This window comes from Sturnira hondurensis, unplaced genomic scaffold (assembly GCF_014824575.4).
Source record: "Sturnira hondurensis isolate 20B ecotype Veracruz unplaced genomic scaffold, ASM1482457v3 Scaffold0022908, whole genome shotgun sequence".
In the NCBI taxonomy this organism is placed as follows: Eukaryota; Metazoa; Chordata; class Mammalia; order Chiroptera; family Phyllostomidae; genus Sturnira; species Sturnira hondurensis.
This window is the reverse complement of record NW_028095539.1, coordinates 8,058,374-8,068,903: the sequence shown is the minus strand read 5'-3', so window position 1 is coordinate 8,068,903 and position 10,530 is coordinate 8,058,374. Positions and strand designations below refer to the sequence as shown.

General features: G+C 65.2%; 1 protein-coding gene across 1 annotated transcript in view; it reads left to right on the top strand.

The window, feature by feature from the left end:
- Positions 1 to 4,777: 4,777 nt before the first annotated feature.
- CCDC187 (coiled-coil domain containing 187) overlaps positions 4,778 to 10,530 on the top strand; it is a 37,820-nt gene continuing 32,067 nt past the window's right edge. The window contains 1 exon segment of the mRNA XM_037036626.1: positions 4,778 to 4,899. Coding sequence (XP_036892521.1) covers positions 4,845 to 4,899 — 55 coding nt within the window. The 5' untranslated portion in view covers positions 4,778 to 4,844.

Genomic DNA, 10,530 nt, shown 5'->3' with positions numbered 1-10,530 from the left:
ATGCTCCCACCAGCTGCATTTGGAGCACCAAGGGCCCGTGTCGGCGCACCCAGGACCCTGCTCTTGGGACTCATCAGCAGTGACATCCCTACCTACGGGGACCCGCCACGTGCCTGCGCCGTCACTGAGTGCTCGCTGGCGTCCAGCCTCATCGGCACACCCCTCTCGCACAGGCTGGGCTGCGGGGTAGCTGAGGTCAAACCCTGGCTTCCTGACTTGTCCCTTCCAGGACCTGTTCTTGGCCAGCCCTGGCAGGAGGTGACAATGGACAGTTGTATGGCTCTTGCTGCTCCCCCGGGTACAGGGCGGCCTGGGCTCCTGGAGGAGGTGGACACTCAAGGCCACCGTGGGCCTCGGAGAAGGGCCAGGCCAAGGGAAGGTGGCCAGGCTACCAGGGACCATGGCAGGGACAAAGAACTGCCCACGGCTTCAGCGGGACTTGCAAACTCCGTGGCCCTCCAGGCATTTGCCAGAGCCCTGGTAGGTGGGGGCGTCTCCATGGTGGCGTGGCAGTTCCCAGCCACCGCCTTCCAGACCCTGCCTTCCTCCTGCGATCATCTGCAAGCCTGCTCCCCCAGCAAGGCCGGGGGGGGCGGTATGGGACCTCCACCAGGTGCCTGGGGGCTCCTGGCCAACCTCTGCTGTAAATTCCTAACCGGGGAAGGAGGAGGTGGACAGCGAGCGGGCGGGAAGGAGAGACGAACGCGAGAGCTTAGGTAGGAAGGACTCTGGCTCCCCACTGCTTCTGGTCAGTTTGTCACCCTGAGAAAAAGCTTATTCTTCTGGGAAGTTTGGGGAGCATGCGTCCCCACTGCCACGAGGTCACCACGGCATCACCCACAGCCACTTCCTCTCCTTGGGGACCTCCAAGCCCCTGGAGAGTGTGGGCCGCTGGGGGGCCGCCAGGGTCCACACGCACATGTGGCAGGGAGCCAGAAGGAAACGGCCTGACCACACATGGGGCCTGAGCGCCTCACCGGGAGACGACACACACCCCGGAAATAGCTGGAGGCTGTGTGAGGCCAGACTACACCCTTGTCATTGAGTGCCACCTGGCTGCACAGCATTCCTAGGCTCTTGCTGGCAGGTGCCAGCTTTGTCAGCCCGTGTGTCCCCCCGGGGCCTGTGGGTAGGAAGCAGGGCGCTCAAAACAGGCGGCACTCCTTTGTCCCTGGCCCATGTGACCCACACCCCCTCCCCATTTGTCTGTGCCCCTCCACCCCAGCCTGGCAGGCTGGGGCACTGTGAGTGCTAGGGACAGGCAGAGACAAAGAGGGAGGGGGGCAAAGAGACAGACAGACAGTGCCAGAGAGGGAGGCAGACAGACTGAGAGACGGGGAGCTGGTATGGTCGGGCCCCTTGCTGGGCAGCTCCCCTCTCCAGCAGGGGCCTGGGCGGGATGTCTCCCCCAGAAGCCCCCAGCAAGGGCCTGCGGCAGAGCCCACACTCTGCCAGGGGCACTGTCGCCAAGAAACCTGCACCTGCACTGACCCCTCCAGCCACTGGGCAGACTCTTGCCTGGCCGGGGCCCTGGGCCGGTGCAGGGACCTCCATACACAGGCCTGTGTGTGGCCTGGGACTCGCCCTGCCCTGCTGGCACGGGTGCTCCATTTGGCAGCAGATCAGAGGGAGCCCAGGTGCCCTGGGGCCGTCAGGCTGAGGGACCGGAGCTGGCCTGCTGGCTGGGGACCTGGGGCCTGGAACAGGGCATCCATCCCTGGTCCCGTCCCCACCCCATCTGCACTCTCTCTGGCCTTGGTCCCTGAACCTCACCTGGGCCCCTGGGTGCTCACTGGCAGGCCACCTGTGAGCCTGGGGTGTGATTGCAGGGCCTGGAAGATGCCTGGTCCCTACTGGATCCACTCTCCAGCACCCACCCCCACCCCCATGCCCAGCCAGGTGTGGAGGAGGCAGGGCCCTAATGCCCTACCCACCCTCAGACACTGTCACTTCTAACCATGGCTTTGGGCAGCCAGGTAGGCTGGTGGGGACCGGTGCCAGCCCCGTGTGAGGGGCTGGGGCTACAGGGGTGCTGGATGGTGGTGGGAGAATGGAGGGGTGCTCAGGCATGGGTGGCCACTTCACTGTGAGGATGTGGGCCGGGAGGGCAGCAGGCCAGGGGCCATGCTCCGGCTTGGAGAGCGTGGGACCCCGGGGCACAGACGGCCACACCCTACACTAGCACACCCCTCCTCTGGGCCAGCATGGCCCACGCCTGGGCTTGCTGTGGACAGTGGCTACCCTAACCGTCAGGGTGGGTGTGAGGCCTGAGGCAGGCATGTGGCAGCCTGGGTCCCCTCAGTGAGGTGTCTGCAATGTCCATCTGTCTGTCCAGCAGCAATGAAATGGGAAAGGAGAGTGAGTCCCTTCCCCGCTGCTGGCCCCCATCCCACCCTCACGCACTCTCACGCTGATGTCTTCCCTGAGCCTCTGCCTAGCGGTTCCCAGCCCAGGCCACTGTCAGTTGCCACGGAAACCCCCATCCTGCTCTGGGGCCCCCTACCCTACAAGCTGCACATGCCCGGCTCCGCTCCGTGGCCTCCAGCGGGCCCAGGGCAGTATGCTGGTGCGGGCCGGCCGGCCAGGCACGTCCACTTCCCGGGCTGATTCTTCACAGTGGCTCTGGGAAGAGGAGAGCCGGTCCTTTCCCTAATTTCTGAACCGTCGGGTCAGTCTGGTGGGAAGAGGGAGGGGCCCTGGGGTCGGGTGCATGGTTTTCAGGCTCCCTGTGGGTGTGGGGCCCCTGTGTCTGGCTCTAATCTAGGGGCGATGACCGAGGTGCACAGCGCAGGGGCGGGGGGGCGGGCAGCATCCTGCCTGTGGCAGAGCGGGAGTCCTCAGGGGGCCCCAGTTGAAAAGCCCCCAATCCTAACGATTTGAGCGGACACACTCCCCTGCAACCCGCAAATCTCCCAGGACGGGGGGCGGGGCGGGGGCGGGTGGTTGGGGAGCAGCTCAGGTCTCCCAAAGGAGGCCTGTCTCCCCTGGGCAGGGTGGAGCGGCTGACAGGGAAGCTGCAGAAAGGAGGGAGAGGGGGATGGAGGGAGAGAGGGGCGGGGCCTCCCGCCCCCAGGGGCTCGCACCTCGAGGGTCCCTCCACCTCCCTGCAGGACCGGTCAAAACTCGGAGCCCGGCAGATTCAGAACTTGGGGAAAGGACCCCATGAGCCGGTGAAAACGCCCCCTAGCGACTCGCTGTGCGGGTGGGTGCGAGCCTGGTTCGAAGGCGGAGCAGGTGGCTGGGGGTGGGGGCGTGGCCAGGTGACTGGTTTTCCTTCCGGCTTCAAGGTGGGGGACAAGCCCACCAGCTGCGTTTACTTGTGGTCCCCGAGGAAGCCCCGTCAGACTGACAGTGCTGCAGAAGTTCCCTCGGAAGGACTAGGGCGGTGGGAGAGGAGACCAGCGCCCCTGGTTCTGGAGGCCGGAGAGCTGGAACTGGGTTCGCGAGCCCGGGTGCAGAGAAAGCAGGCCAGTCCTCGGGCACTGTAACCGGGGTCGCTGCCGGAGCCCTGTACAGCTGGAGGTCTCGCCTGAGGGTCGTGCGCCCTGCATCTCCAGTGCCCAGGCCCCACCCCCTCTCCCCACGAGCTGCGGAGGCTGAGGCAGGCAGGCGGGCAGGCACACAGAGCTCCTGAACCAGGCCTGCCAACTGTGGGGGGTCACCCCTCTCCAGAGCCTCTGGCCCAGGGACACACCCGCCCCTACCACGATCTTGCTTAGAGATCTTGTCCGAGACCAGGCACCTCCAAGTTGCTGCCCAAACTCACATTCCTGAACACCAGGAACAGTTTCTTGGCAAAAAAAAATGTTTCCAGAGGTTCACTTAGAGGGGAGGGACACGATTCTGGAGAAAGGGAGGCTTTCCCCAGAGAGCAGCAGAGGCCAGTGAGGACCCCCCATCCCCTGAGCACCCCAGGGTGGGGGTTAGCTCCTGGGGCCTGGCAGGGAGAGGGCGCCCTCTGCTGGCATCGTCCCCTTGTTTCCTGAAGCCATGCTGGGAGGATCCTGGGTTTTTATCAGGCTGCCTGCATCCCTGATCCCGTTTCTAGGGGCAGCGCGTCCTCCCCTGCACACAGGCTACATCCCCATATAACGACCGGGAAGGCACACAGAGCCTGAGCCCAGCGCTCCAGACTCGGAGGAGCGATGCTCGGGGTTGGGCACGGGCTGATCCTGGCATCCGCGACCCTCCTGTGCTCCCACCAGGGCACCACAACAGCTCCAAGGACTGGAGGGGCTTTGCCGGTTCTGAGCTGGGTGTAACTGGACCCCTAAGGTGCTCCGCTGTCTCCTCCAACCTCTGGCCGCCTGACCCTCAGCACTGTCTTGGGGCCCGAGGATGAACCGTTGCAGGTCACCATCCCACACAGTTTTTCAGAAACGCCAGGATGGATCCATCCACTTCCAAGCCCCCTGGGCTCCTGGCCACCGGAAACTTGGGTGGCCGCTGAGGGCTCCCTGAGGAGAGGGAAAGAGCCGGGAAAATGGTCTGGGAGGGGCCAGCAGTCCAGCCACAGGACCTGGGGGGCAGGGCTCTGAACTACATCTGAGAGCTGCCCTGCCCTCCCCCACCTCTTCACTCTCAAGTTGGGCCCTGCCCCCCCCCCCAGTGCCCTGGGCCCCAGAGGGGAGGCATGCCCCCTGTGCCAGCCGCACCCTCTGCCAGGCTCTGCAGCGCTGCGCAGCCTGGAGGAGGAGCCCCAAGGGACAGACGCCTGGGTTTCTCAGGCAACGTCGGGGCGGGCCTCCTTCCCAGCCTCCTGCCGGGCTTCCTGGCCTACCTCCTGAGGACCTGGAGGGCTGGCCCTGGGCTCCTGGGCTGTGTTTGCAGCTGGCCTTTGAACCATGGCGGCTGGCTGGTGCCCTTCCAAAGACAGGGACACTTGGAGCCTTCCCACTGGTGAGTGCAGGAAGGCCTGCCCCAGGCCCCCCTTGATGGTGGGTGGTGGGAGGGAGACGTCATTGGCAGCAGGTAGGGGTGGGGACACGGCAGGTCAGACCAGTGACTTAGCCTTCCTGTCTTCCATGGACTTGGCTGGGTGCAGACTGGCCGCCCTTCCTCTGTCGTGGTCCCCTAGGGGAGGGGTCTTCCTGTCTAGGGCTCCCTTCTGAAGGCTTGCGGTCCCTCCGGGTCAATGCCAGGCCCTCCTTGCTGGGCTGCCCTGCTGTGGGCTCAGGTCTCACTACAGGCAGCACTACATTGTCATCTAATGAACTCTGCCTCAGTTTCCCCATCTGTAAAATGGGGGTAAACACTGTCCTAGGCCCCAAGGGGGCTGAGGCTGATGGCTCTGCATTTGGTCTCAGCTGGCAGGCCCATTGCCGGCAACGGCCCGGCTCTAACTCTCCTGGGAGAAGGGCCTGGGCCCTGGGCTGTCCTGTCCTCCTGGAAGATTCCCGCTGAGTGTGAGTTTGAGGCTGAGGCAGGAGGCAGGAGGGGACCTTCAGCGGTGCCCCATCGGCAGCCGGGGCCCCAGGTGGCTGCTGCGAGCCCTTGGGGATGGTTTTGGTCCCCAGGGCAGGGGTGTCTGTCCCCACAGGCTCCTTTCCCGGGTCGCTGGGGTCCGAGGCTGTGTCACTGCGCTGTGCCTGCCGAGCTTGGGCAGGTCTCTGCTCTGTGTGGTGTGACCGTGGGCCGGGTGATGTCACCTTCACGCATTGCAGTGAGGAGCTGCCTGCTGCCCAGGTTGCCTGGGGAACGTGCCAGGTGCAGGGCCTGGACCCTGGTGGGCACCCCCAGCTGCAGCTGGGTCTAGACATTGTTCTGCAGGGCCCAGTGCTGGGAGCAGGCCTGGGGTGGGGGCACAGGGTGCAAGAACCAGGAGGGGGCAAGGGCAGGGCCTGGGGGAAGCCAGCCTGGGGCGTGGCACTCCCTGCCGACCTCTCTGTCGCCGTGTCTGTGAGTCTGTCCCAAGCAGGAGTGCCCGGGGCTTCCCCGGGCCACTGCGCCCAGTTCCCACTGGCTCAGCAGAGGGGGCTGCTGCAGCTGTGGCTGAGCATTTGGGGGTGCAGACAGCTGTGCTTTCACAGCCCCTGAGTCCCCACCTCCGACGCAGAGCCCCTGCTCCGGGCCCGGCCTTTTGTCCTCAGCGCCCACTCTGCCCCCTCACCGTCAATGCTTCTGTCCGGCGTCCCCAGCCTCCAACTGTCTTCCCAAATCGCTGGCTGTACTGTCACCTTGCTCCCGCCCTGGCATCTGCCACATCTGTGTGGCCTTGAGTCCCCCTTGGGGCCCAACCATCCTTGAGGAGTCAGCCTGCCTCCCTGGGAGCACCTGGCGGAGGCGCTGAGGCTGGGGGATGCTGCCCGGACCAGACCCCACACGAATCCTGTTGGCAGCCCCCCAGCCTGCCCTGCTTGTCCTGCTCTGGGGACCCTGGTGTGCTCATGTGCACGTGTGTGTGCATGCGTGTGAGCTCCTGCCTGTCAGAGGGGCGGGGTGTATTTATGTGCAGCAGGGTCTGATGTGCCCAGGTGCTCATCAGCAGGCCATCAGCAGGTCGTCTCCCCAGATGGGGATCAAGCCTGGCTCAGCCTCCAGAGAGCTCCCGTTCAGACCCTTGGCCCCTGTGCCCTCTTTGGCCCCTGCTGCTGGGTGGTCTCTGGGCATGGCCTGTTGCAGGGCCAGTTTGGGGACCACGGCCGCCCCAGGGCTGGGTCTGAGTGGATGACTGTTGGGAGCTATGTTGATGTCCAGACCTGTGCTGGCTGTCATGGCCACCCAGTGCTCTGTGGTCTCTGGCACCCAGGGGAGCAGGCGTGGCGAGCCTTTCTCCTTCGAGGTCTGCTGACTGCCCCCGAGCCTGCCCAGGCCTGCTCAGGCCTGCTCAGGACTTGCTTCTCTAGGGATGAGGTGGTGACAAGTAAACAGTGTGGCTAATCAGAGCAGAGTGCTGCCAGCTCCCAACACGAAGTCCACCCCACCCCGCCACCAGCCACCCTGCCTTGCCATCAGGCCCAGGCCGCTGCTCCTCACAGGGCAGCCGGCACATGCGGCCCCCTGGGCGAGGGCAGAGGCCACGGCCCTGGTGAGGCACCACTTGCTAGTGCTGTGTGGTGCCCTGTGCTTGGCAGTGGGTGTGGTTGGCAGTCTGGGCTGCGATGGCTGGGTGGGGACAGAGGTGCCAGCTTTCCTGGTCTGCATCCGGCCCCACGGTGGCACTTTGTGTTCTGCGTCTCTGACCACCCAAAGAACCGACCCCACCACACACGGTGGGACTAAAATCCTAAAGTCCCTTGCCCGGTGAACACGGAGACGCCCGAGGGCTAAATAACCCGCCCAGGGCACCGGCGGACACCTGGTGTGTCTGGGAATCAGGCCTCTCCACCAGTCTCTTGGCCGCGTGCCGGGAGGCAGACGAAGGGCTGCCCCGTGGGCTCTTCGAGCCGAGGAGCCTGCCCCTGGTGACGCTCGCAGTCCAGGCTGGCTCAGCATGGCCTTGGGGACTCACTGGGGCCACCATCTCCCCATGCCTGGCTTGCCATGCCTCCCCATGCCAAGAATTTTTGTGAATTTATTTCAACCAAACTGATGACAATTGCCGGGAAGCAAAACCTAAATGGATGGAAGAAACGGGCTGGAACGTGGCACCTTATATTACACCTTACAACCAAAGAGAGAGCCACAGGGGCTTACGTGACGTTGACTGGTGCTGAACTAGGAAGGCAGGAGAAAGCAAGGCAGGAGGGGACCTCTGGGGTTGGATGGACTCATGTCTTTCACACAGGTGGGTGGGGCCGACAGTCAACCACGAGCACATGACCCCAACGTGAGGGGCCATGGTCACTGCTCCAGTGCCGGGGGCTCACCGTGAGGCTTCCAGATGCACCCCAGATCCGGAGGGCACACGCCTCCCAAAGGCCAGGGTCCGGGGAGAAGGAAGTCACCCGCCACTCCAAGGGCGAATTGTCCGAGATGCAGAGATGCAGACAGGCTCAGCTGGGTGAGGATGACTTTTGTCTGGGAAGATGCTAGCCCTGAACGAGGCTGACGCAGTGACCCACTCTTCTTTTTGAACTGTCCCACGTGGTCCCTTAGGTCTCCGAGGGTGTAAGGCTGCCACCCAGGCCTCCCCTGAGCTGGTCAGGTTGGTTTGTGGCCCCTCTTTGTCCACGAGAGAGTGGTATCAGGGCAGGAGGCCGGCGGGGTCTGAATGGGGCTCAGGCTCTGCCGAGAGGCTGCCCAGGCCCAGCAAACAGCGCTGTGACCTGCAGGGGGCCGTCCTCTACCCCAGGCGGTGGCCTCAGCTGTGTGGCCCACCCTGGACCTTGCCATGTGGGACCCAGGGTGAGGCACAGCCCAGCTTAGAGACAGCATCGTCCCAGCAGGTGCGAGAGCCCAGACAGGGCAGGGTGACCCAAGCTGGAGCAGCTGGGGGCTGGACATCAGCAGAGGCCTCAGCAGGGAGAGGGAGGTTCCGAGGCCTTAGGGAGGTGCGTGCCCTCCGGATCTGGGGCTGCATCTGAAAGCCTCACGGTGAGGCTGGTGGGGGGAGGCAGGGACGGGACCCACCTCAGTCCCCACTGGATTTCCCACCAGTGGGAAGAAAGCACCAGACCCCTGCGTATGGAGGGATTTCACCACCACGGCCTCTCAGAGTGACTCCCCTCTGCCCTTTCAGGAGCAGGGCCAGAAGGACACTGATGTGGGGGCTGGAGGGTCGGGTGGGGGAGGTGGCTCTTCAGCATAGGGGCCAGGCCTCTGCTCAGTGGGATGGCACTGGGTGGGCTTGTGTTCTTGGCACGGCTACTGAAAGGTTCTGCCCGGGAGTGTGGAGGCTCTGGGAACCCAAGGACGGTGAGCAGTCGTTACCTGTCCCCTCAGTTATCCAGTCTCTGAGAGTGGGGGACACCATGGTCCTTCCCTTACGGTGTCCCTCGCTCCCAGAAACCCAGCGGGTCACAGAGACATGCCTGTGCCAGCGGCTCTGCTGGAGGACGGCTCTCCCTACCTGGAGGCAGGGTGCCAGCCCCCCCACCAGCCTGCCCCACAGACAGGAGGGGGGTCTCTGCCTCACAGCCCAAATCCAGCCTCCTGTCCCAGGCCCCTCAACCACACCCGTTAACCGAGGCAGACCACCTGCACCTGCAGTCAGGGCGCCCTGTTGCTGGCAGCACCTCGGCTGCCCTTTGTCTGGGCCAGGAGCACCCCCTGCTTGGGCGGCTCCATCCGGGACGTCGCTCTTGCGGGCTGCAGTGGAGCAGGGCCTGCCCACGTGTTTCTGTGGGACGGTTGTGTCACAGGACACCTACCTGGGTGGCAGTGGGGAGCCTGCCCCCTCTCTCCCCTGTGGCTCTTGGGCTGCAGACCCCTCTTCCTCTGGGACTGCTCTGTGCAGGAAGGGGGGCCTTCAGGGCAATTAATTCCTAATGAGAGCTCCTGACCCTCTCGGCCACTCTGTGACTCCTCCCTCCCTGGTCACCAGCTCAGTGCCCCCCGTCCAGGGACCACAATCACTTGGGGGGGGTAGCCTCCAGTCACCGGTGGTTTCACTGTGGTTGGGGCGGGGCCGGGACTTGAACCAGCTGTCCTCCCGGGGGGCCCTGCTGAGCTCAGGGTCGCTGACTACAGAGCCTGGGGCCTCCCCGCCACCCCACACTGCCAGGGTCCCCAGAAAGGGGACAGGAAGGCTGCTGGAGGCGGACCGAGCGGGCCTGGGGCCCCTGGTGCTAGGGCGGCTCTAGGTGCTTTTCCCATGAGCGCAAGGTGCCCCGAGCACCTGCCGCTGGGAGAGCAGCGGGGCCACGCCCTTCTTCACCCCGTGCCCCGCCCACCAGCCCGGAGCAGCCGGAGGGCGGGGCTCCCGGAGGGGCGGCTGCTGCTTTTGCGCTGCAGTCGGGGCCTGAGCGCTGGGCCCTCCACGGGCGGCCCGTGCCTCAGGTGGGCTCCTTTCTCCTGGGCCCGACCTGAGCTCGAGCCTGGCAGCTCCCTGGCCACACACAGCAGCCTGGGGCCCCAGCGCCCAGGGAGGACTGGGGGGTGGGGGGCGCTGCTTGGCGCCCCTGAGGGGGTTGAGTGCCTCAGGGCTGGTTGCTGAGTGACACGGGGTTATTGTGCTGTCACGGGCCGCCTGGAATTCTCTCCCACCCCTCAGAGAGGCAGCTTGGTAGGAAGCCCCCCAGGCAGTTGCCAGCCCAGGGCTCGGTAGCCCACCGTGCCAGCCCCGTTCCATGACCATCCTGGCGTTTCCCACCGTGGGCGGGGCACTGGGACCAGCCGGCGCCCCAGCGGGGCAGGGGCCAGGCCACCAGGAGCAGGAATGGATGCCAGCAGCTGGCCCTGAGACTGTCCCGTGAGAGCAGCCGCGGCAATCTGCCTGGGGGCGATGACCCAGCCCCTTCTCAGAAACAGCCGGGGGCACTGCCGCCTCGCCCCTGGGGCCCCCAGGACACCCACTGACACAAAGGCGGGCCCCCAGCCCAGGTAGTGTCTACGCCCACTTAGGTGCCTGTCGGCCACCCGGCACATCCCCCCAGTGGAGGGCAGTTGCGTCACCAGGAGGAGCAAGGACCTGGGGCCAGACTGCCCCGA